This window comes from Vombatus ursinus, unplaced genomic scaffold, assembly GCF_900497805.2.
Source record: "Vombatus ursinus unplaced genomic scaffold, bare-nosed wombat genome assembly UNPS02009835.1, whole genome shotgun sequence".
NCBI lineage: Eukaryota > Metazoa > Chordata > Mammalia > Diprotodontia > Vombatidae > Vombatus > Vombatus ursinus.
Window position 1 is genome coordinate 2,389,737 of NW_020949613.1, and position 27,927 is coordinate 2,417,663.

Below are 27,927 nucleotides of genomic sequence, written 5' to 3' on the forward strand. Positions count from 1 at the left end.
CCTTCTTTTTCTTCCTTCCTTTCTTCTTCCCCATCCAACTGCTATTTCCTTTATTCTTCTTTTCCCCTCATTTTTCCCTCTTTCTCCATTTATGTCATCTTTCAAGGAAGAGGGAAAGAAATATTTATCAAGTGCCTACTGTATGACAGGCACTAGGTTATGTGCTTTGCAAATATTATCTCGTTTGAGACTCACAATAACCAATAACCCTGGGAGGTAGGTGCTGTTATTATCTCCCTTTTTCTAGCTACAGAAACTGAGATAGACCTAGTCTAAATGACTTGCCCAGAGTCAACAGCTGGTAAAAGTATGAGGCCAGTCTTCAAGACTCTAGGTCCATTATTCTATTCACTGTGCCACCTAGTTGCCTCTTACAAGATTTTGCCCTTGGCTTGCCAAAGCAAAACATAGGGGAACACTGAGTACCTCCTGTGGAGAAACTCAGAGCAAAAGAAGTTGTAGATCTCTTTCTATTGTCACTTTTCAGATTCCTTAGCTATTTTACCCCTCAGTGTGTACAGTGGAAAAAGTCTTGCCACTGGGCTTAGAAGATCTGGGTTCAAATCCTGTTTCTGATGGTGACTATGTCTATTGTCTTGGAAAAGTTGCTTAAACTTCCACTACTCAATTTCTTCAACTTTAAGATGAGAGGGTTATAATAAATAACTTCTGAGGTACCTTCTAGCTCTAAATTTATGATACTTCAGATCTACCAGCACAGTATGACAGATTAAAATCTGATTAATGTATCTGATTTTTTTTAATTTAAACTGATATCTACTTTATTAACACAATTGGAGGCCCATGTGTTCATTTTTGGTTTTGATAATGTTAATGTGACAAAAGTGGGCTGCCCTGCTCTTTAAGCACATGCATAGTCAAGCATTTCCTGTTTCTAACTTGATGGATAATCTGCTAAACAGCTACAGTGTTCAATTTGGAAGAAGCAAAGGCTTGTTTTTAAATGATGCAGGCAAAGCTCACAGGTGGCATTATTTTAAGTCTTTTCATCTTTCCCTGAAGACCATGAGTCAGCTAATGACTAACCTGGGCTGTATGTTCTATGTGGAGGGGTAGGTGTGTGGGGAGACATTTTCAGAGATGGCAGTAAGCCTCTGTGCCTTTTTATTTTATTTTTAAAATCACGTCATCCATTTCCTATTGGTCCTGAGGACATCAGTGCCACATGAGTTTATATATGACTTTCTGCATTAGCAGGGATCATGATGACATTCCTATTTTGTTGTTATTGTACAGTTGTTTGAGTAGTGTCTGCCTCTCTGTGACCCCTTTTGGGAATTTCTTGACAAGGATAACTGAAGCGATTTGCCATTTCCTTCCTGACTCAGGCCTGGTGCTCTATCCACTGTACCATGTAGCTGTCTATGTCCTATCGTAAAAATGAAAGTTCTTACCTGAGTTGCTATCAGCTGTTATCTCTCAAGTTTCAAAAAACAAAATTAAGATAAAACTTTTTTTGGAACTCCCAGACATCATTTGTTCCTTTGGGTTCAAATTTTCCCCTATTCTGTTTGATTATTTTATTTCCAAGGAACTGTGATCTAGACAATTTGAAAGGCAGTTTGACGGTACGGTTAATAGAATGTTTGACTTGGAGTCAGGAAGTACTGAATTCAAATCCAGTTTCAGATACTTCCTAGCTGTGTGACCCTTCACAAGTCACTTAATTTCTGTTTTCTTCAGTTTCCTCATCTGTAAAATGGAGATATAGTAAATTCTACCCCCCAAGGTTAGTGTGAGCATCAAAGAAGAAATAGTTATAAAGTGCTTAGCAAACCTTAAAATATTATATAAATACTTGCTATTATTAAAATAGTTTATCACCATTTTATTATCATTATTTATTAATTTTGATTATCTGTAACTAGACACTCCAAATTCATTCTGTTCACTCTGTCATCAATCTTTGGACCCCATATTATATGGAAGACAAGATCACTTTTACAAATTTTGGGTAATATTTGGCTTTGTATTATTTCATTTTCCCTTTTAATATTTGTATTAGTGTTGTGATATTCCACATAAAGTGTTATGAATTGTAGACCTTTAACAATTTAATTCTAATGAGAGCTCTGTAAAATGATAAAATATTAAAATAGCTTAATTTTAGAGATGCCATAACTTATCAGAATATTGCTTTGGGGAATAATCCAATTCATCATCTCTTTCATGTCAAATTTGCTTCTTCTATATAATTGCATATCCAGAAATCATACAGTCAATTAACATTTTAGCATCTATTGTCTGTTAGGCACTATGCTAAGCACAAAGGATACAAAAAAAGGTAAAGAAGAAGCAAACAAAAAAAAAAGCACTCCTTTCTCTCAAGAAGTTCATAGTCTAATGGAGGAGAGAGCACCCAAACAACTCTGGACAAACAAAATACAGATGAAATAAATTGGGGATAATCTCAGAGGAAAGAGACTAAGTTTAAGGGAGGACTAAAAAGACATTTTGTAGAAGTTGGGCCATTGGCTGGGACTTAAAGGAAATCAGAGAGGCAGAAGGTGAAGACGAAGAAGGAGAGGATTCCAAGCATGGAGGACTGTCAGTGAAAATGCCTAGAGTTAGGAGATGGAGGATCATGTACAAAGAACAGAAAGGAGACCTGTATCACTGGCCACAGTATGTGGAGAGAAGTAAAATGCAAGAAAGGTAGAAAAATGCAAAGTTATGAAAGGATTTGATTATCAACAGATGATTTTATACTTGATCCAGGAGGTGATAGGGAGCCAATAGAGTTGATTGAATAGAGTAATGATTTGATAGGTATATGGACTGGAGTAGGGAGAGATTTAAGGCAGTGAGATCAACCGGCAGGCTACTACAATAAACCAGGCATGAAGTGATGAGGCTTGTTTCAGTTGTCAATGAAAGAAGAGAGAAAAAAGTATATATACATGTATCTATCTCTGTGTGTGTGTGTGTGTGTGTGTGTGTGTGTGTATGGTGTGCATGTGTGTATCTATCTATCTATCATCTATCTATGGAGTGGGTAGAGCACTGGTCACTTAGCCTCTGCTTCAGTTTCCTCATCTGTAAAATGGAGATAATAATAGAACCTCCCTTTCAGGGTTGTTGTAAGGATCAAGTGAGATAATAATTGTAAAGAACTTTGCATAGTGCTTAGCACATAGTAAGTGCTATATAAATGTTAATATTATTGATCATTATATGACAGATGTTATGAAGGCAGAGATGACAGGATTTGACTACTGATTGGATATGGATGTAGGGTGAGAGAGAGTGTGGAGTCAATGGTGACACCTATGTTGGGAGCCAGGGGGACTAATCCTCATGATAACATTGTAAATCTATTGGCTGCCAACTTTTTTTCTAAAATTATCTTTAGCAAATTCCATGTTATATATTATATTATATATTATATATATGCTGAGTGACTTCATGATGATAAGGCAAGGGGATAATTAACCTAGATGACTCACATCAGATGTTTTGAAAATAGCATTTTCAAATACCTTAGCATGTAAAGTTTTTCTGTATGCAAAATTTCACAATGCATATTTTTTATATTAGATGCATAGAAACTTTTACAACCAGTTGTTTTATTTTATCTGCTTAGGTTGGTATCTCATGCATGCTACCCACTTTTTAAGGACCAAATCTTCAACAACAATGGCTGTGACATGGCAAGTCGATCTGATGGACGGGGCAAAAGGCATGCCACAAAACCGTGTCCAAACAGCATAGAGAAATCTAATCGAATATATCAGTGCTCTCCTCCATATAGAGTCTCTTCCAATGTAAGTAAAAAGTAGAAGTACTATAATAATTTAATTTTGACCAATAAAATTCAACATGTCCTGGTACCATGAACATTTAGAACAAAATAAATGGCAAGCTTCTAGTTAAAAGTAAAGCATATACTAATAGTACAAGTCCAAGATCTCCTATTTGTGTGTGCCTCATTCTAGTCAAATCCTCCTCCTGTTAGTCAACCTGAACATACATTCCCAGGTATGACATTTTGTCTCTGGCCACAATGATTCTATAAAAAGTGATCCCCCACATATACTTTCCTCACCTGATAGAATCTTTACCTTGCTGCATTACAGCTTAACTGCCACCTTTTATGTGAGCCCTTTCCTAATCTGCCCAGTTAGCTCTCTCTTTGAAATTACTTTGTATTAATTATATATGTAAATTTGTGTATACCTATGTATGCATGTATGTTATATCTACTACAGAACATGTTTATTTCATTTAGTATAATATAAGCCCCTTGAGGGCAGGGACTCTTTCTTGGTATTCCTAGCATCTTGCACATAGTAGGTGCTTAACAAGGTACCTGTTGAACTTGTTGCATTATCATTCCTCATTCCTTCTTGACTTTTCTGAAGTATTTTATACTGTTGACCACTATCTCATTAGTACTCTCTTTGTATCTGTTATACTGTGCCCTATTGGTTATTCTGGCTTTTGGTTATTTATGGCACATTTTCCTCCTTTTGACTTCTAGGGCCATTTCTTCTCACCCTATGCTCTTTTTTGGCTGTCTCATTCACTCATGTGGTTTCACTCACTATTCTCAAATCTACATATCTATTCTTGACCCTTTTCACATGAACTTATGGGGAAGTAGCACCTAATCCTTATTGCTTCAACAATAACTATCTTCTTTTTTCAATACCCTAATGTACCATACTAGGATACAATATTGGAAATAGTGGAAATGAAATCACAGAAAGAAAACTGGTTTCAAATTTGGCCTTTGCCTAAACTAGCAGGTGATCTTGGAGAAGTCACTTATTCAGAATCTCAATTTTTTTTCCTCTGTAAAGTTGAGAATAGAATAAAATATGCGATTGTACTTTTAAACTATAAAGTGTTATATAAATATGTTTTAATTATGCTATACAAGTATAAATTAACATTATAGCGTATAGAGGCAATGTTGAATAGTGGAGAGAGTGAGGAGAGAGAGTGGGTTCAAATTCTTCTAGTAGAGGTACTAGCTATGTGACTCTGGTAAATCATTTAAGTTCTCTGAACCTCAGTTTTCTCAGCTAGAAAAAGGGCATCCTGATACCAGTAGTACTTATCTCTTGGTGCTATTGTGAAACTCAAATGATAAAAATGCCTTGAAAATTTTAAAGTGCTAAATAAATGTCAATTACTATTATTTTAAAACTAATCATGTAATTTTCTAGAAAGTAAGCTGGAAGTGGCTTTTTCATCATGAAAAAAGAAAGTTGGGGGATATTCAGTTGGGTAACACAAATTGCAATCTAATTTGCACTGCTTTCTCCTTTCTTGACCAAAATTATTTATTATATCTCTTTTATATTTCAAGACTACTTATCAGTAAACTCAATATCAATGTGATTCAGTTCCTTCAGTGTTAGATCCACTTGTTCATCATTGGACAAAGAATTCAATCTTAAAGTCTGAGTTGCAAAATTAATGTTTGTAGGCAGTCTAAAAATCATGATTCTTTGTGCTCTCTGAGCACATAATACTACTATCACTGCAAAAGCAAAAGGGACCACACAGGACTATGGGTCATTTAGTATTTTTGTCTATTTGCTGGGTCATAGTAACCAGAAGGTTCATCTCATGAATTTTATAAACAGCTTCCTGGTGAGAAGAATTTGTGCTTTTATCTATGCTGGACCTCTGACTGAATACTTAGTTTATAAAATCTTCACAAGATTAATCTTTGCATGCATCAAGGTTTTTAGTGATGAATATGTGGGATGGTTCTCAGTAGCAGAGCACATCTTCACAGTCATACAATTGAGTGAGCCATAAAGGAATGACTGAAAGATCCCACTATCTATTGTTGATTAAAAAAAGATAAAAAAGAACATTTGACTCTGTGGAGCTGATTGAAGCTTTCAAGACTTTCATCAAATAAGATATCACCTACGCATTTGTTAAGATTATACAACAGTCCCTCAGAGATATGACCTTGAGTGATGCTGTGTGGTAATGAATCATGGAACACAATGGTATCAAAAAAAAATGTATTATAAGTGACCTATAGGTGCAGGGAAAGATATAGGGTGGGTGTATGTAGTCTACAAACAATACCTCTGACATGAGAAGGAATGAAAAAGATATATTAGAGGGATATGCATATATACATACATACATACATACTTACATACAAACATATTTACATATACATATATATATGTACACATATATACATATATATGCATATATATGTATATGTATATAATTGGGCTGGTTATGCAGTGGCAGTGAAAGGGAAGAAAAACAGCTGAATTGCCCTACTGTTGCACTGGCAACCATATAGTCATAAAAGAACCAGAGAAAGCTATGTTGTGTAGTTCTTGATGATTATCTGTACTTATAGAGCAGGTAATTTTAGCTCCTGTTTATAAACTGTTTTTTAAGTTTTGCAAAGTGTTTACTTATGTTACCTTATTTGTTCTTTACAAGAACTCTGTGAGGTAGATATTATTATTATCCTCATTTTATAGATGAGGAGTGAAGATGAGAGTTGTAATGTGAATTGCTGATAAGTATCAAATGCAGGGTTCAAACTCAAATCTTCTTGATTTGAAGTCCAGTCCTCTGTCCACTAAACCACTTAGCTCCTTATTAGAATAATCTTACCCATGAGAAAATGGATTTATTGAAATATGAATGTTAGTATGAATGTAAAAATGATGGGTGTATGTTGGGCTTAGAGGCTGTAAATGTCTTTGTCTATATGGACATTTCTTTTCTCCCTCCTGGAAGAGAAGGAAAAGGTGTTTGAAAGGGTTTACTAAAGTTCTTTTTCCAAGGAGGCAAATTTGACCTCATTGGTACCACTGAGACATGATGGGATGAGACTCATAAATAGACCATTTTTGGAGAAAACATATCTTATTCAAAAGAAATAGGTAAAAATTGAAAAAGTAGTAATTGGACTATAAGTGCATATTAATGCAATATATTTATTGTGAGGAAATTCAAAAACCAAAATGGCAAATCAAGATGTAGAGAATTTGAATGAAGACCAGAAGAAGCAAAAAGAGAACTAATGTTATAATTAGAGTGAACAATAGATCACCTAGATATAAAGAGGAAATAGATACAGAAATTAGAAAGATGATAAAAAGCCTGGCATAGAGCTGAATCAGAAATCAAGAAGACCTCAATTCAAATGAAGTTTAATTTTTGTGTGCTCTCTTTCCCTATTAGATTATAAGCCTCTTGAAGGCAAGGTCTGTCTTTCTTTACTTATTTGTATCGCCAGTGCATAATGTAGTGCCTGGCACATAGTGGGCACTTAGACACACATATATGATATATTTGACATATGATAGATATGATCAAGAACAAGTAATAGGATCATTATATACTTTTGATTTTAGGGGATGATGGGTTGATGATGGATTGCAGGAAAAAAGGAAAAGGAGCTAAATTATTATTTTGTTTATATTTTTTTACCTGGTACATTAATTGTAACCTGGAAAAGATGAGAAAATAAGTGACTAATAGAGGGTCAAAAGAAAGATATGAAGCTAGATAAGGCATACCCACTAGTCCTTAATGAGTTCAAATAATTAGGCCTAAATGATCTATATCCTAAGATACTGAAAGAACTGACAAATGTCATTAATGAACCAACTATTGTTAGTGATCTTTGAAAGAGAATGGATAGCAGTTGAGATGCTACAGATTTGAGAAAGGAACATGTTTTAATTTTTTTTAATGATAAGAAAATGGAATTTGCAAACTTTATCCTAGTATAAACAATTCAATTTCAGTGAAATTCTAGAACACATCATTAAAGAGATTGTTAATAAATGTTCATTAAATGAGGCGATGATTGCAAAACGCTAGTGTGGTCATCAACAATAGATCATATATTAATTTTTTTAAATGACAGTTGCTAGATGGGTAAGTGAGAAAATTCCTGCAGCTATAGTCTGCCTAGATTTTTAGCAAAGTATTTGATAAATTCTTTCATGCTATATATTCGAACAAGTTAAAGATGTGGATTCCTAAGCTGGTTGAATGAATGCAATTAAAGAATTATAATTAAGGGACTTCTGCTTCTGGGAGCCAAGATGGCAGAGTAAAAAGGTAGTTACTCTCACCCTCCTCTATCAACCTCTGAAAACCCAGAAAATACCACTGCAGAAAAAACCCTCGAACAGCTGAACCAGAAGAAAGATGGGGAGCAGCAGTGCAGTACTCCAGGTAGCTAAAGGGATTAATGGGAAAGGCCCCTCTTACCCTGGGGGATGGGGAGCAGTACGAAATTGGAGTCGCCCAGTTAGCTAGTGGAAAGACCCACTTTAGCACACCAGGACGAGATTCTGGTGCCTCAGCATTCTACAGCAAATGGGTCTCCCAGTGCCTCAGCAAAAATAAAGGAAGCAGCACTACAAAGGGCCCGAGGCAGATAAGCACCCTGCAGCATTCATCTGAAAGGAGCTAAAGAAAGCAACCTAGAGTTCCTTGAAAGTTCCAGCCTTCCTGATTCCAGCCCAACACCAGGTAAGCTGCCGGAACCCTACGGCCTCCAATAGCCAACATAAGGGTCCCAGCACCCAAAGCCAGTGACCAAGACCTAGGCTCCCAACACAAGAAGCTTGGGGGGGTGCCCTCTGCTCCCCAGCAGGAGAGCTTAATCTCTTTAAAGGCCAGGGAATAAAGAAACACCATGAGTAAAAAGAAACATATGATAGATTCATATTAGGAGAAGAGTGAAGATCAAGACAGAAATTCTGAAGGGGACAACACCATCATCAAACCCATGTCTGCAACATCAAAAGGGAATATGAACTGGTCTGAAGCCCAAAAAGCCTTCTTAGAAGAACTCAAGAAGGATTTTAAAAGTCAAATGAGAGAGATAGAGGAGTCCTTTAAAAGTACAATTGGCCAATTGGAAAAAAAGTACACTGAAGAAAACAAGTCCCTAAAACACACAAGTGGCCAATTAGAAAAAAAGTACAATGAAGAAAATAAATCCCTTAAAAATACAATGGACCAATTGGAGAAGAAAGTACAAAATCTAACAGAAAAAAACAATATGTTAAAAATTAGAATTGAATAAATGGAAACTAATGACTATGAGAGAGAAAGAATCAGTCAAACAGAAACAAAAAAATGAAAAAATAGATGAAAACATAAAATACCTCATGAGTAAAACAGCTGACCTGGAAAATCAATCCAGGAGAGACAATTTAAAAATTATAGGCCTACCTGAAAGTCATGATGAAAAAAAGAGCCTGGGACAATATCCTTCAGGAAATCATAAAGGAAAACTGCCCTGAAGTCCTAGAACCTGAATATAAAATAACTATAGAAAGAATCCATTGCTCCCTGCCTGAAAGAGATCCCAAATTGAAAATGCCAAGGAATATAATAGCTAAATTCCAAAATTACCAGATTAAAGAGAAATTACCGCAAGCAGCCAGAAAGAAACAATTTAAATATCATGGAACCACAGTCAGGATTACACAGGACCTTGCAGCCTCTACATTAAAAGACCGTAGGGCATGGAACATGGTATTCTGTAAAGCAAAGGAGCTTGGAATGCAGCCAAGAATTAACTACCCAGCAAAAATGAGCATGATTTTTCAGGGAAGGAGATGAATATTCAATGAAATAGGGGACTTCCAAACGTTCCTGATAAAAAGACCAGAGCTCAACAAAAAATTTGATCTTCAAGTACAAGATTCAAGAGAGACATGAAAAGGTAAATGGGACAGAAAGATACAATATGTTGTTAATAAGGGCAAAATGTTTACATCCCTACAAGGGAAGATGACACTTGCAACTCTTGAGAACTGTACTGTTATTATACCATGTTAAAGAAGTATACATAAAGGGGGTGGATATAAGCTGACTTTTATGTAATGATAAAAAAAATTTAATCAAGTGGGTTAAATGGATCCAAGTTAGTGGATTAGTCTGAGCTAAGAAAATGTACTGAGAAAGGATGAGGCAGACAAGGGTAAATTACATTACAGGAAAAGACACAGAAACCTATTAGAGCACAGGGAAAGAAGGGAGGGGGATGAGCATTGTTTGAACCTTACTCTCATCAGATTTGGCTCAAGAAGGGAATAACATAATCAGTTAGGTATAGAAATCTAACTTGCCCTATAGGCAGTAGGAGGGAAAAGGGGAAAGAAAACAGAGGGGGGATAGAAGGGAGGGAAGAAGCAGTAAGAGTAAATGTGAAGAAAAGGGAAAGAGATAATAGAAGGGAGATAGGACTGAAGGAGGCGGTAGTCAAAAGCAAGCCACTAGTGGGGGGGGAAGGAGAAAGGAGAAAGAAAAGCATAAACAGGGGAAAAAAAAGGATGGAGAAAAAGACACAGATAGTAATCATAATTGTGAATGTGAATGGGATGAACTCTCCAATAAAATGGAAGTGTATAGCAGAATTGATTAAAAACCATAATCCTACAATATGTTGTTTACAGGAAACACATTTGAAAAAGAGTGACACATACAGGGTAAAGGTAAAAGACTGGAGCAGAATATATTATGCTTCAGCTGAAGTAAAAAAAAAGCAGGGGTAGCAATCCTGATCTCAGAAAAAGCAAAAGCAAAAATAGATCTTATCAAAAGAGATAAGGAAGGAAACTACATCCTGCTAAAAGGCCCCATAGACAATGAAGTAATATTACGAAACATATATGCACCAAATGGTATAGCATCCATATTCTTAAAGGAGAAGTTCAGGGAGTTACAGGAAGAAATAGACAACAAAACTATACTAGTGGAGGACCTCCACCTCCACCTCTCTGAACTAGATAAATCTAACCACACAATAAACAAGAAAGAAGTTAAGGAGGTGAATAGAACATTAGAAAAGTTAGGTATGATAGACCTCTGAAGAAAACTGAATGGGGATAGAAAGGAATATACTTTTTTATCGGCAGTACATGGCACATACACAAAAATTGACCATGTACTAGGGCATAAAAACCTCACAATCCAATGCAGAAAGGCAGAAATATTAAATGCATCCTTTTCAGATCATGATGCAATAAAAATTATATGTAATAAAGGGCCATGGAAAGATGGACTAAATAATAATTGGAAACTAAATAATCTAATCCTAAAAAATGATTGGGTCAAACAACAAATCATAGAAACAATCAATAATTTCATTCAAGAGAATGACAGTTATGAGACAACATACCAAAACTTATATAGATGCAGCAAAAGCAGTTCTTAGGGGAAGTTTTATATCTCTAAATGCTTACATAAATAAAATAGAAAGAGGAGGCCAATGAATTGGGCATACAACTAAAAAAAACTAGAAAATGAACAAATTAAAAATCCTCAATTAAACACCAAATTGGAAATATTGAAAACCAAAGGAAAAATTAATGAAATTGAAATTAAGAAAACTATTGAACTAATAAATAAAACTAAGCTGGTTTGGTGAAAAAACCAATAAAATAGATAAACCTTTGGTTAATTTAATTAAAAAAAGAAAGAAGAAAACCAAATTACTAGTATCAAGAATGAAAAGGGTGAATCCACCAGCAAGGAAGAGGAAATTAAAACAACAATTAGGAATTATTTTTGCCCAACTATATGCCAGCAAATTTGACAATCTTAGTGAAATGGATACATACTTACAAAAATATAAATTGCCCAGTTTAACAGAAGAGGAATTAAAATACTTAAATAACCCCATCTCAGAAAAAGAAATTGAACAAGCCATTGATGAATTCCCTAGGAAAAAAATCTCCAGGGCCAGATGGATTTATATGCAAATTCTGTCAAACATTTAAAGAACAATTAATTCCAATATTATATAGACTATTTGGGAAAATAGGTGAAGAAGAAGTCTTACCAAATGCTTTTTATGATACAAATATGGTGCTGATACCTAAACCAGGAAGAGTCAAAACAGAGAAAGAAAATTATAGACCAATTTCTCTAATGAATATAGATGCAAAAATTTTAAACAAAATATTAGCAAATAGATTACAGCAACTTATCACAAGAATAATACACTATGACCAGGTAGGATTTATGCCAAGAATGTAGGGCTGGTTCAATATAAGGAAAACTATCAGCATAATTCATCATATTAACACCAAAACTAACAGAAACCACATGATCATCTCAATAGATGCAGAAAAAGCTTTTGACAAAAATCAACACCCATTCCTATTAAAAACACTAGAGAGCATAGGTGTAAATGGAGTCTTCCTTAAAATAATAAATAGTATCTATCTAAAACTTTCAGCAAGCATAATATGTAATGGGGACAAGCTAGAAGCATTTCCAGTAATATTGGGGGTGAAACAAGGATGTCCATTATCACCACTGTTATTCAATATCGTACTGGAAACATTAGATTTAGCAATAAGAGAAGAAAAAGAAATTGAAGGTATTAGAACAGGCAAAGAAGAAACAAAGCTATCACTCTTTGCAGATGACATGATTTTATACTTAGAGAATCCTAGAGAATCAAGTAAAAAACTACTTGAAATAATAAACAACTTTAGCAAAGTTGCAGGCTATAAAATAAACCCACATAAATCATCAGCTTTTCTATATATTACCACAAAACTCAACAGCAAGAGATAGAAAGAGAAATTCCATTTAAACTTACTGTAGACATTATAAAATATTTAGGAGTCTACCTCCCGAAACAAACCCAGGACCTCTATGAACACAATTACAAAACACTTTTCACACAAATAAAATAAGATCTAAATAATTGGAAAAACATCAGTTGCTCAGGGGTAGGCCAAGCTAATATAATAAAAATGACAATTCTACTTAACATAATTTACTTATTCAGTGCCATACCAATCAAACTGCCAAAAAATTATTTTATAGAGTTAGAAAAAATAATAACAAGATTCATTTGGAAGAACAAAAGGTCCAGAATATCAAGGGAACTAATGAAAAGAAATGTAAGGGAAGGTGGCCTAGCCATTCCAGATCTTAAATTGTATTATAAAGCAGCAATCATCAAAACTGCTTGGTACTGGCTAAGAAATAGAGTGGTGGATCAGTGGAATAGGTTAAGTATGCAAGACACAGTAGTCAATGACTATAGTAATCTATTATTTGATAAACCCAAAGACCCCAGCTTCTGGGATAAGAACCCACTCTTTGAAAAAAACTGCTGGGAAAACTGGAAAAGAGTATGGCAGAAACTAGGCATAGATGAAAATCTCACACCATATACCAAAATAAAGTCAAAATGGGTATATGATTTAGATATAAAGGCTGATACTATAAGCAAACTGGGAGAGAAAGGAATAGTTTACCTGTCAGATCTTTGGAAAACAGAAGAATTCATGACCAAACAGGAGATAGAGAACATTACAAAAAGCAAAATTGATAATTTTGATTACATTAAATTGAAAAGTTTTTGCACAAAGAAAACCTTAAGTTTAGAAGGAAGGTAGAAAATTGGAAAAGAACTTTTATAACCAGTCTCTCTGATAAGAGCCTCATTTCTAAAATATATAGAGAATTAAGTCAAATTTATAAGAATACAAGTCATTCCCCAATTGATAAATGGTCAAAGGATATGAACACACAGTTCTCAGATGAAAAAATTAAAGCCATCTATAGTCATATACAAAATGCTCTAAATCACTATTGATTAGAGAAATGCAAATCAAAACAACTTTGAGGTATCACATCACACCTATCAGATTGGCCAACATGACAAAACAGGAAAGTAATAAATGTTGGAGAAGATGTGGGAAAATTGGAACATCAATGCATTGATGGTGGAGTTGTGAAATGATCCAACCATTTTGGAGAGCAATTTGGAACTATGCGCAAATGGCTATCAAAATGTGCATACCCTTTGGCCCAGCAATAGCACTTCTAGGGCTATATCCCAAAGAGATCATACAAATGGGAAAAGGACCTACATGTATAAAAATATTCATAGCAGCTCTTTTTGTGGTGGCAAAGAATTGGAAATTGAGGGAATGCCCATCAATTGGGGAATGGCTGAATAAGTTTTGGTATATGAATATGATGGAATACTATTCTGCTATAAGAAATGATGAACAGGCTGACTTCAGAAAAACCTAGAAAGACTTGTATGGTCTAATGCTGAATGAAGTGAGCAGAACCAAGAAAACCTGTTTTGCACAATAACAGCCAAGTTGTGTGATGACTAATTTTGATAAACTTAACCTTTCCCGGCAATACAAAGATCTAAGACATCTGCAGAGGCCTTGTGATGGAAAATACTATCTACATCCAAAGAAAGAACTATGGAAGTTGAATTGTTATTTTTTTTCTCTTCTGTTGAGTTTTGTTTCCTCTTTCTGATGGTTCCTCCTGTTGGTTTTAATTTTTACTTACAACATCACAAATGTGAAAATATGTTTAATATGAATGTAAATGTATAGACTTTATCAGATTGTGTACCTTCTTGGGGAGGGCGGTGTTGAGGAAAGGGGGAAAAATGTTAAACTCAAAAGCATATGTAGGTAATTATTGATAAATCAAAATAAATTAATAAAAATAAAATAAAATTTAAAAATGACTGAAAAAATGAACTTAAGGTTACATTTTGCTTCATTAAGAGAGGAATAATATTCTAAGACAGAGGATGGTGATAATAGAGTCACGTTTGCCTCTGACTTAGTCTGATTCCATCTAAAGTGTTGTGTTGGGCTCTGGGCATCACATTTTGGAAGTATATTGATAGATTAGAAAGCATTAGCAAATGGCAACCAGATGTTGAGAAGTCTTGAGTTTGTTCCAAATGAAAACCTGTTGATGCAATGTGGAATGTTAGTATTGGAGAAAAGAAGACTTAGGGAAAATCTAGTAACTATTTTCAAGTATCTGGAAGGGCTCTCATATGATTGAGAAATTGTATGTATATGTTCTATTTGGCTCAAGAATGCAAAGCAAGGAACATTGAATGAAGCTGACTTCTATTAAGGGCAAAGCACTGAATTTGAAGTAGGAAGTCCTGGATTAGAATCCTGTCTCTGTCACTTAAACCTAGGTGACTTTGGGCAAGTCCACATACCTCTCTATTTCTTCACCTGGAAAATGGGGGTGGGGTGGGGACTAAGACTAAATTATCTCTAAAGTACCTCTAAGGTTGAAATCTCATCTCCTTGGATCCTATGAATTTGCAGAGACAAATTAAATCTTTTTTTCAGCTCCTTGAATTTTTTAAAAAATTAATTAATTTATTTTTAGTTTTCAATACTCACTTCCACAAGATTTTGAGTTCCAAATTTTCTCCCCATCTCATCCCTCCCCCACCCCAAGATGGCATGCATCCTGAATACTCCTTCTCCTAATCTACCCTCCCTCCTCTCTCTCCCTACCTTCTCATCCATTTCCCCTTCAGTTTTCCTGTAGGGCAGGATAGATTTCTATATCCCATTTCCTGTATATCTTATTTGCCTGTTGCATGTGGAAACAAATTTTTTAAACATTTGTTTTTAAAACTTTGGGTTCCAAATTTTCTCCCTTCCTCCCTCCCCACCCACCCTCATTGAGAAGGCAAGGAACTCAATACAGGTTATACATGTGTAGTCTTGCAAAACACTTCCATAGTAGTCATGTTGTGAAAAACTAAATACATTTCCCTTCATCCTATCCCACCCCCCATTTATTCTATTCTCTCTTTTGACCCTCTCCCTCCTTAAAAGTGTTTACTTCTGATTACCCTCTCCCTCAATCTGCCCTCCCCTCTATCATCTTCCTGCTCTCTTGTCCCCTTCCCCTCCACCCCTGTTTTCCTGTAGGGTAAGATATATTTCCATATCCAATTCAATGTGTATGTTATTCTCTTCTTAAGCCAAATCTGATGAGAATAAGATTCATTCATTCTCTCTCACTCTCCCCCATTTCCCCTCCATTGTAAAAGTCTTTTCTTGTCTGTTTTATGTGAGATAATTTACCCCTCTCTTTTTTCTCTCCTTTTCTCCTTCTCCCAGTATAATCTTCTCTTACCCCTTAATTTTATTCTCTAGATAGCACCCCTTCATCTTCAACTCACCCTGTGCCCTCTATCTATCTATCTATCTATCTATCTATCTATCTATCTATCTATCTATCTATCTATCATCTATCTATCTATCTATCTATAATATTTCCCTCCAACTACCCTAATGAGACAAAGGTCTCATGAGTTACAAATATCATCTTTCCATGCAGGAATGTAAACAGTTCAACCCTAATAAGTCTCTTATGATTTTTCTTTCCTGTTTACCTCCTCATATTTCACTTGAGTCTTGTATTTGAAAGTCAAATTTTCTATTCAGCTCTGGTCTCTTCATCAAGCATGCTTGAAAGTCCTCTCTTTCAGTGAATGTCCATTTTTTCCCCTGAAGGATTATACTCAGTTTTGCTGGGTAGGTGATCCTTGGTTGTAATCTTATCTCCTTTGTCCTATGGAATTTTATATTCAAAGCCCTCTGGTCCCTTAATGTAGAAGCTGCTAAATCTTGTGTTAACCTGATTGTGTTTCCACAATACTTGAATTGTTTCTTTCTGGCTGCTTGCAATATTTTCTCCTTGACCTGGGAACTCTGGAATTTGACTACAGTATCCCTAGGAGTTTTCCTTTGGGGATCTCTTTCAGGAGGTGATTGGTGGACTCTTTCAATTTCTATTTTGCCCTCTGATTCTAAAATATCAGGGTAGTTTTCCTTGATAATTTCCTGAAAGATGATGTCTAGGCTCTTTTTTTGATCATGGATTTCAGATAGTCCAATAATTTTAAAATTCTCTCTCCTGGATCTATTTTGCAGGTCAGTTGATTTCTGATGAGATATTTCACATTGTTTTCTAATTTTTTGTTCTTTTGGATTTGTTTTACAATGTCTTGATTTCTCATAAAATCACTAGCTTCCAATTGCTCCATTCTAATTTTTAAGGAAGTATTTTCTTCAGCAAGCTTTTGGACTTCCTTTTCCATTTGGCCAATTCTGCTTTTTAAGACATTCCTCTCCTCAGTGGCTTTTTGCACCTTTTTTGCCATTTGGGTTAGGCTATTTTTTAAGGTGTTTTTTTTTCACTATTCTTTTGAGTCTCCTTTAGCAAGCTGTTGACTTGCTTTTCATGATTTTCTTGCAACACTCTCATTTCTCTTCCCTGTTTTTCCTCTACTTCTCCTACTTGCTTCTCAAAATCCTTTCTAAGCTCTTCCATGGCCTGGGACTGATTCATATTTTTCTTGGAGGCTTTGGATGTAGGAGCTTTGACTTTTTTTGTTTTCTTCTGTTGTATGTTTTGATCTTCTTTGGCACCAAAGAAATATTCTATGTTTTGCTCATGATCCCAGCCAATTACTTGAGTTATAAACTCTTTGGTAACTTAGGGGTCTGCTTTCAGTTTGAAGAATGCACTGTCCCAAGCTTTGGGAGTTTTGTGCAGCTGTTTTCAGAGATACTTCTAGGGACCTGTAAATTTTCAGTTCTTCCAAGGTGCTATGATCAGAGGCGAGGTGTTTACTCCTTTCCTGGCCTGTGCTCTAGTCTATGAGTGAAAATAAACACTCTTTTCTGTCTTGGAACTGTGAGGAGGATTTCCTCTCCACTACCACTACAAGTTCCACAATGCCAGCGCTCCTCCTTGCCCCAGAACTGCCACCTAGAACTGTGACATAGATCCAAGCACGGGCAAAGCAAGGGAATCCTGCACCAGCAAAGAGGTCCCTGTAATCCCCCTATGATCAGCCACTCAATCCCCACTCAGTCTGTGGGCTGGAAGCTCAGGAAGCAGCCACCACCTCAGGGCTGCACTAGGGAAATGGGGCTGGGACTGAGCTTCCCTATCACCACAGTCACAAACTTTTCCTACTGACCTTCTAAGTTCTCTTTGCCATTTGTGGGTTGAGAAGTCTGGAAACTGTCACACCTACCTGTGATTCAGTCCTCTGAGGGCTACTCCTGGTTCGCTGAGGCCTGTTTTGCCTGCATGCCCAAGCTGAACTACATTCCTATCCCCACCCATCATGACATACCTTTTTGATCAAACTTCCAGGCTGTCTTTGGCTGGAAATTTGTTTCACTCCATCTTTTTGTGGGTTCTGCTGCTTTAGAATTTATTTATAACCATTTTTTACAGATATTTGGAGGAGTTTGGGAATGAGCTCAAGCAAGTCACTGCTCTTACTCTGCCATCTTGGCTCCACCCCCTGACAAATTAAATCTTGATGTAAGGAAAAACTTCCTAACAATTAGTGCTATCCTGAAGAGAAATAGATTGCCTTGGGAGGTTATTAACCCTGCCTCTCTGAAAGTCTTCAAACAAAACTTGAATTATCATGCCTTGGTGTGATATTAGTAGTCATAATTGATGTTTATATAATACTTTAAGATTTGTAAAATGCTTTAGACACATTATTTCATTAGAAGATTCTTGTTCATCTAGGGATAGGACTAGATCACTTCTTACTCTAAGATTCTGCTAATCTGATTTCCAAAGCATATTCAATTATAAACTGTTAGCAAACAAAATCAACCTGTATCTGATTCACTATATGCAGCAAAACCTAACAGAATTTCTATAGCAAGTAGTCCTCAGTGGTAATGATGTTGACTTTTACATTCTTGTTTCCTTCCAGGAAACTGAAATAATGAAAGAAATCATGCAGAATGGACCAGTACAAGGTTAGTGATGAAAACAAAGAATAATATGACTTATTTATTTCTTGTGTGTAAGAGCATATTTATCATATTAAGATCTTTATGAGAGAAGAGATCTTCATTTTTAAATGTGCAGTGGGTTTGTACAGATCTAGAAATAATATCTGTATGAAATGCACTCAGTATCATAACCAAGGCTGTGTCCATTTGAAAAAGTTTATCAACAATTACTATGTTTGTAAGGTTGCAGCCTCTGTTATAGGCTGGCTCCTCAATTTTCCTCTCTGGAGTTCCTATGACATTTGAAGTTTTAATTTGATTCCTAACAAAGAAATCTTTCTCTAGTTTTGCTGTTTTCCATTTTAAGGTCTCTGTCCTTTGGTAGATACCTCTTCCCATTCTGAACCTTCCCTCATTTTCCATTTATTGGCAAATTTTGATGTAACATATATTCACCAAAGATATTAAACATTGTATATTTGTTATCAAACATAGCTCATTGGCAGTAAGAATTGTTTAATTCTTTGTACTTGTGTCCCCAGGGCCTAGGATAGTGCCTGGGAAATAAAAGACTCTTAATGAATTTTTATTGTTTGATTGGTCAATATTTATTCTATCCACCTCCCTACTCTCAAATTTCTGAGTCACCTCCCACTTCCTCAGAAGAATGATTTACTAGAATCCAAGTTCATCATTAGAAAAGATACTTTAATGGTAAAATAAATAATACCAAACAATTCTTACCACTACATTTGACATCAGAGTGAAGGAGAAAAAGGTAGATAAACTAGCAGGCATCAGATATTTTGAATGACAAATATAACTTGGAGAATTAAATCCTTATTATGGCTGTAAAAAGGCTCTAGAGAAGTGAAAACTCTCCTTGCCACCTAATCTAGTAATTTTTGGCAAATTTAACTGAATGAACATAGAGTATAAAGGATCCCTCCTTCCCTTTGACTCATGCCAAGTACTACAGTGATTTTCCAAATAAATTTTCTCCTTGACTTCCAGAGGAAAGTGAAATTGATTTAAGCTTATCATTAAAGGGGAAAAAATATATCCAGTTTTGAATATGATTAGAATAATAGAGGCCACATTATGCTAAACTGAATTGATGATTAAGTTAAAAAAAACTTAATAGGGAAAGTTTAGTCATTAAAAAAAATCTTTAAAAAAATTTTAGTGTGGACCCTAGATCAGCATAATCCATTGGAGCTCAGACTCCTGAGCTCAAGAAATCCACCACATTCATGTGTTATACTAGAATAAATGAAGAATGTATGTATGTATATGCCCACACAATATACACATACATGCATATATATTAATAAAGGAACAGAAATGTTTCATGAAGATTCAAACTCAGATTGGTGGATTCTGATTAACCATTATACCATGTAAATGACCATTTTCTGTCAACCAATCAATAAATTAACTAGCACTTACTACATAAGTAGGTAATATATTAGGCTCTGGAAATGTAAACACAAGTCTCCTCCAGGAGTGCACATTTTAGTGAGAGAGACCTCACGGATAAGTACACACATATAAATTTATAAATAAAATATAAATTAAAAATATAAAATATAATATGGAACCTAAGCAGATGGGATAATTGGGGGAAAACAAACAAACAAACAAACACACAAATTCCTATAGGAGGTTGTGTTTGAAAAGAACTTTTAAGGAAGTTAACCATTGTGAGAGGCAGAGGTGAAGAGGAAGTACATTCTAGGCATAAATGTCTAGCAGGTAGTTAGAGATGTCTAGAGTGCAAAAGGAACAGATTGAGGCTGCATAGATATGATAATTAAATACCAGAGATCTGGTAAATTCACAGAGAGAATATGTGGAGAGGGAAGAGAAAGGGGACAGGAGCAGAGCTTTGGGGGCACAGCCATAATTAACATAATTTTGATTATGAGTCAGCAAGGGATACTGAGAAAGAATAGTAATACACATGGGGAAGAATAAAGAGAGAAAAATGACTGGAAAACTGAGAGGAAAGTGTCTCAAGTATAGCATGATCAATAGGGACCAAGGTTGTAGAGAGATCATGAAGGATGAAGATTGAGAAAAATCCCTGGGATCTGACAACATATAAGTACATACATACACACACACACACACACACACACACACACACATTTGTGTCTAATGGTAGCCATCCCTAGGGATGGGGGGAAGAAAAAAAAGAAATTTACGTGATACCTTTATTGCATATTTAAAAGGAATAGTAAGCTGTACATAAAAGATTTGCAGTGTGCAATCATTTTTTATTATACTATGTCATGGAAATGCTTATTTTATTCCATAAATTAAAAAAATAAAATAAGTGAAAAATTAAAAAAGAAAGAAGTAATTCGCAACTTTGGAGAAAGAAATTTTAGCAAAAGGTTAAGACGTTTGAGGAATCAATTAGCCTAAACCACTTTTCTAGGGGTGAGAGCTATGCTCAATGGTAGGATTTAGTTAAGGTTTTAAAAGGAGAGGGCAGTATTGTATATTTTCCTAATATTAGAGGCCAGGGACTAGACTTGTGGGTTTCTTGGTACAGAGAAGTTCCCAGTGGCAACTCAATCTACCAACGTAGAGTTAGTCTCAGAGAAGTGCTTGGGACACTAACAGGTCAAGTGACTTGTCCAGGGTTACACAGACAGTACGTATCAGAGATAGACTTTGATTCTAGGTCCTCTTGACTTCAAGGGAGTCTCTCTCCCTATGTTATGCTGCTTCTAAGCATTACATGTTTTAAATAGTCAGTTTCATGCAGATCGTAGTCACTGAATGTTTAGATTCAGTTTTGTACAGAATATTTCACAAAATCCTTTGGAATTACACATAAATTAGAAAAAATAGTTGGAAAAAAGGTAAGCTGAAATTCTATGTGTAATGAAGGTTTTTTTTTAACACACAACTTATAGATTAATTTTACAAGTGAGAAAATTTGCTCAGAGACGTTGACTGACTTGCCTAAGGTCGTAGAGTTTAAGGTCATACAGTAACAAAATTTGGACTTTGACCCAGGTCGCCTGGTTCCTTGTGTTCTTCACCTGCCACCTTGGACCGGGTCAGAAAACTTTATATAGAGACCCTTGGATTTAATTCATGTCCAAAATTTTCTTTGCAGAAATCTTTGTCCACGTCTTTACAAAAGACCTTCTTCTACTTGGTGTAGGAAATTGGAGGTGGGGGACTCCTTTAAATTAGTTGTACTGGTATGCCACTTGCATTTCTCTAGGAGAGGGGTTTCTTAACTATTTTTTTTCCTGGCATGGCCCTTTGACTGTCAGGGTAAACTGATGGACCCCTTCTCAAAATAATGTTTTAGTTGCTTAAAATAAAATTTTCAAGATTACAAAGGAAGCCAATTATATCAAAATAATTATAAAAAAGTTAAAATAACAATAAACTCAAGGCCCTCCAGTTGAACCCTGCTCTAGGTGATAGTTCTTTAGACAAATAGGAGAACATGTACCATTCATGATGTTTACAAAAGGAGGTGAGTCATAATTGCTGAAGGACTGACTATTTCTATGGAACAGAAAAGCTTTTGGCAATATCTGCACATTTTTATAAATGGATAAAGTGCTGGTTGACTCATTCTGCTGGAGATGCAATCTGATTGTCTGTTTGTTATTGCTTGGGCCAATGTACAGCCAATTTTCCCCTTTCAGTGGAACAAGAGGATATGAAAAGTAAGATAATTCTGAATAAATAATATGACGTGCATTCTTCTACATTCTTCAGTACTTCCAAGAATCATCTTCTTTCATATTCTACAGAATTTAAAAGAGGTAGAGGTAATATGAAGGATACAAAAGCAAAATCCTGTAGGCCCTATAGTATTTTAAATTCTTACAATCTTATGCTTATGTGGTTAATAGAAAATAAAGAAGAATTGTCTTCCTTTGAAACTATATGAGTGTTATCAGGAAAAAAAAAAGCATGGAAGAGAGGCATATCTAAAATGGAATGCTTCTGACATTGTTGCACTAAAATAGTTTCAGGAATGATTATATAACCAGCACTATTTCCCCCTTTGCTCTTTCTTTCAAATCTAGATTGATCTAGGCTGTCATATGGAAGAAGTATTAGCCTTGTTCTGCTTGGCCCCCAGAGGGCAGAACTAGGAGCAATGTGTGGACATTATAGAGAGGTTACTCTTGGCTCAACGTAAGGAAAAGTTTCCTAGTAAATAACACTATTTGAAAGTGGAGTGTTCTGCCTAGGGAGGAAGTGGGTTCCTTGTTATTAGTGGTCCTCAGGCAGAGGCTGGATCATTAATTGTTGGCATACTATAGAGGGGACACTTCTATTCTAAGGCACAGTTTCTAATATGGATTCCAATATATGAGCTCTGAGGTCCCTTCCAAACCTCAGATTCCTTGGTCCCTTGTTGCTAAATTAGGACTATGGAATAATAGTTTTAGAGCTAGAAAAATAGCCTTAGAGATCAAAATTGAGGCCTATAGAATTAGAATGTCTTCCCCAAAGTTAGGTAGTAGTAATTGAAAGAGCTAGGAATTTTAACATGAGCCTTCTTACTTCAAATCCAGTGTTCTTCCTTTTTTATTTTATTTTTAATTTATGGAATAAAACAAGCATTTCTGTAACATAGTACAATAAAAAGATGATTGTACATAAAACTGCAAATCTACTATGCACAACTTGTTATTACAGTCAAATATACAACAAAATTATCATGTAAGTTTCTTTCTTTTCTTCCTTCTTTTTCAGTGTTCTTTGTATCATACCACACTTCTTATCCTAAAGTTGATTTAATTGTTGTGGTATAAGGCCTTATAGGGCAACTAGGTCGAGCAATGGATAGAACACTGGACTTGGTATTAGGAAGACATCTATCTGACTTCAAATCTGGCCTCAGATTACTAGCTGTGTGTCCTTGGGCAAGTCACTTAACCCTGTTTGCTTCAGTTCCTCATTTGTAAAATAGGCTGGAAAAGGAAATGAGAAACTGCTTCAGTATCTTCACCAAGAAAATCCCAAATGAGGTCATGAAGAATTGGACATGATTGAAAAGCAAATGAACCGTATCAAGGCCTTTATATAGTGACTTAAAAATGCAATCTGGCTTATAAAAGTAATAGCCAACATTTATATGGAGACATAATGTTTCCAAAGTGGTTTTACACACACACACACACACACACACACACACACACGCGCGCACACACATATGCACACACATGTATAATGTCACTGGATTCTTTTTTTTTTTTTTTTGCTTTTTGGCAAGGTAAACAAGGTTAATTGACTCGCCCAGGGTCACACAGCTAGTAAGTGTCAAGTTCCTGAAGCTAGATTTGAACTCAGGTCTTCCTGACTCCAAGGCAAGAGCTCTTTCCACTTCGCACCTAGCTGCCCCCTCACTGGATTTTTAAAACAACTCTTGGATGTAGGTGCTATTATTACCCCCATTTCACTCCACTGAGGAAACTGAAGTAGGTTAAGAGACTTGTCCATGATGTCATAGCTAGTAACTGTTTGTGGCAAGATTCAGACTTAAGTCTTTCAGACTCAAAAATCTAGCTATCTATCCATTAGGCCAAGAGTGCTGTGTTTGCATTCAGTAGACTTGGGTCGAATTGCTGCCCTTGACATTTAACTCTTCAGTACTTCCAAGATCACCTTCTTTCACATTCTATAGAATTTAAAAGAAGTGGAGGTGATAGGAAAGAGACAAAAGCAAAATCCTTTAGGTACTACAGTATTGTAAATTCATACAATCTTACACTTATCTCCAAGGGTTGCTGTATTATACATGAGATTATACATGTGCAAGTATTTGTGTGTGTGTGTGTGTGTGTGTGTATGAAATCACTTTGAAAACCTTTTAGCCCTATATAAATGCTAGCTGATATTTTTATACACCAGCTGCATTTTATGCACCACACACCACACTTGGGCAAATCACTTCACATCACTGGGGCCCATTTTACTTCTGGGGGATAACACTGCTTATCATACCTACTTCACTGGGTTTTTATTGGATAAGTACTTTGAAAATTTCCAAGCACTATTTACATGTGAGCTTTTATTATCAGTGGCTTGCTCACAGGCAGAATTCAATAAATATTTATAAAGTGAATGAATGAAATGAATTTCAAACTTATGGTTCAACAATTTACATAGTTTCTATTTCCTTTGCCTGTACTCCTATGAAATTTTAAAGGGATGTCAACTTCTATAAGATTGTATTGCCCCAACCCCTCAATGGAACATTCTGTATCAGAAAGAAATAATCAGAGACCCCATTTTTATACATTGTAAATGCTATTTCTTAAAAAAAAAAAAAGAAAAAGGTCATGCTATTGGCTTCTTTCCCAAGTATTTGAAGAATAAAATCTTGGCATCATGTCCCTACTCCAAGGCACAGCTTTTCGTTTAGACTTGCCAAGGAAAGGTTTATATTTATGGGAGGATTAAGAACAATGACTTTAAGCCTCTTCTGTGAGGCTCACCCTTTGCTGCAGGCTTAATTGGAGCTTTTATAGGCTTGTAGTGGAGAACAGGGTTAACAGAGAAGAAGCAATCACTTGCCCGATGTGGAAGGACTTGATTGCTAGTGGTTCAATTTCTAGTAATATTGTGTTTTCTTTGATCTAGATTAGTTGGATTTTAATAAGCATAATATAGATTTAAGTAATATTATAAATATTCCAATGACATTGTTATAGGAGAATAAGAAAAATCACAACCAATTAAATGAAAAAGAGAAAATGAGTTCAATTGTGTAGTCCTTTTAAAGTTGAAATCCCAGGGAAAGAACTCAGAGATTTGCCTGGGAAAAGACCACATAGTTCTTCACAGTTTTTCATTGTCAATTATGTTGTCAACTTTTCTTTTAGCAATAATGCAAGTCCATGAAGATTTCTTCCATTACAAAACAGGGATATATAGGCATGTCAACAGCATAAAGGATGAATCAGAAAAATACAGAAATCTAAGCACACATGCAGTCAAACTCACTGGGTAAGTCAAATTGGTACAGATATTCTATCAATGCTTCTGAAAAAGCAATTCATGACATTGCTGTATACCCATGGGGAACTGAAACTATAAATGAGGATTATAGATCATAGATCTTAGATATAGAAGGAATCTTAGAAACCACTTAGTCCAGCCCCCCTTATGATAGAAACTGAGGTCCAGAGAGGTTGTGATTTGCCCAGGGTCTCAGAGATAGTAAAGCACCAGAGGCATGTTTTGAATTTAGGTCTTTTGACTCCATAACCATTGGTCTGTTCTACCATACCATAGAGTATGCCTTTGTATAAGAGGGTAACATTGTTCCTAAAGAGTTCATAATGCTTTGATATTTAAATGAATAATAACATTTAATAGTTTGATGTACTGAAAGTGGTCAAGGAGTCAGAAGACAAGTACTTAACTTTGACTGGTAAGTACAAACTTGGCCAAGTCCTTTTCCAGCCACAGATTTCTCATCCATAAAGTGGGCTTTCAATTTAATTCAACAAACATTTCTTCAGCACTGATTTGTGGCAGACAATTAGTGTAAAGGGCCCTGCTTTCAAGAAGGCTGCATTCTACCTCCTTCACAGGATTGTTACAAGGATACAATAGGATATTTAAGACATTATAAACTCAAAGTGCTAGATAACTCTGTAGGCTAGTGTTACTATTTCCACAATAAATTAATCAATAAACATTTATTAAGCAACTACTATGTGCCAGGTACTTTGCAGTTTCACAAACATCAATGTCTTCCTTTTATTCACTTTTTACATCTAGTTTCATTATATATCACTCCTCTTCCCTCTAGTTTAGCTGAATTAGTCTTTTTTTCTGCTGTTTACAGAGAATTCCTTTGCAGTGGCTTGGCTTTTGCATTGGCTGTTTTCTAGGTCACTATTGAAATCTCTTCTCATTTCTACCTTAGGGAAACCTTCATTTCCTTCAAGATTCAGTCAAAAGCTGCTTTCTACATTAAACCATTTTGAATACACCTCAAATTTGGTGACTTTGTTGTTGTTATTGTTGATTTGTGTCTAACTCTTTGTGACCCCATGGACCTTACATAGCATACCAATACTATCCAGGGTGTTTTCTTGGCAAAGATACCAGAATGGTTTGCCATTTTCTTCTTTCTTGAATTAAGGCAAACAGAGGTTGCCAAGTGACTTGCCTAGAGTCACAACATTAGCATCAGAGGCCAGCTTTGAACTCAGGTCTTACTGACTCCAGGCCCAGTGCTCTAGCCACTGATCAATCTAGCTGTACTTATTCTGTGTATACATATATTCATGTATATGCATATACATTCAGACACCATATATATGTGTATGTATGTGTGTATACACACACATTTACCTATACAGGTTGTTTTCCCAGTAAAAGCTAAGCTCCTTGAAGACTGGAACTGTTTCATTTTTGTCTTCGTATCTCCAGTCTCTAGCGCAATACCTGACATTTAGTAGGTAGGTATTTAAAGAAAGTTTGTTGATTGATTAGTTACTTTTATAAAGGTCAGTATATAATTGGAAGGATGAGCATTGCCCACTCCTTAATTTCCTTTCATTTTAAAATCCATCCTGAACATAAAGAGAATTTGTTACATATATGTTTAATGTTAGGCCTGTATGAGTGAAGGAAGAATAAGAAATAGGCATGGAGAGTGGTGTTGGGATACAGGTACCTTTTTCAGTGCTACTATAAGTACAAAGTACAAGGAAGATTGAGGAATGTGGGGAAACGGAGTGCTAAATGTATCTCAAAATTTATTAATGCGCATTGGCTCCATATAATACTGTAGATGTATGAAGAAATGTTTTTGTTTAATGTATGTTCAAGCAAAAACAAAGGGAAAAACCCCCCAAAACATTTGTAGCACCCCTTGGGGTTGCCAAGGAGACAGACATTGGAGATGGATATTTGTTGGTCAAGGGTAAATTCACCAGCATGCCCTTGCTTAACACTCAGGTAGTTCATCCTAACTCTGGACTGATGGGATAGACTTTGAAAGACAAAGTGATAGATAACCTAACCTTTCTCATACTGAGAGATTATGGGAAGCTGAAGCTAGGAACCACCAAGGATAGGTGTGCTAGCTTGGGTGTTTGTGTGCCAGCATGAAAGCAGGTTCATAGGCACACAAAAGTAGTAAAGTGTCCCAGGAAATTGTGGAGAGAGAATGTCACATGATTGAGGTTATATGATCAAATCATGCATAAGATTTATAGAACAGATAGTTGCTGAATTTGCTAGAATGATTTGGACAGAAGAGATGAAAGCTGGTAAAATCTCACCCCCTTCTCTACTTTTTTGCTCCTGTTTTCTTAGAACAGGTATGCCTGAATCT

General features: G+C 35.7%; 1 protein-coding gene across 1 annotated transcript in view; it reads left to right on the plus strand.

The window, feature by feature from the left end:
* TINAG (tubulointerstitial nephritis antigen) overlaps positions 1-27,927 on the plus strand; it is a 226,306-nt gene that overhangs the window by 85,192 nt on the left and 113,187 nt on the right. Inside the window, exons 7-9 of the mRNA XM_027852893.1 lie at positions 3,605-3,785; positions 18,560-18,605; positions 25,457-25,580. Coding sequence (XP_027708694.1) covers positions 3,605-3,785; positions 18,560-18,605; positions 25,457-25,580 — 351 coding nt within the window. The remainder of the gene's footprint in view (positions 1-3,604; positions 3,786-18,559; positions 18,606-25,456; positions 25,581-27,927) is intronic.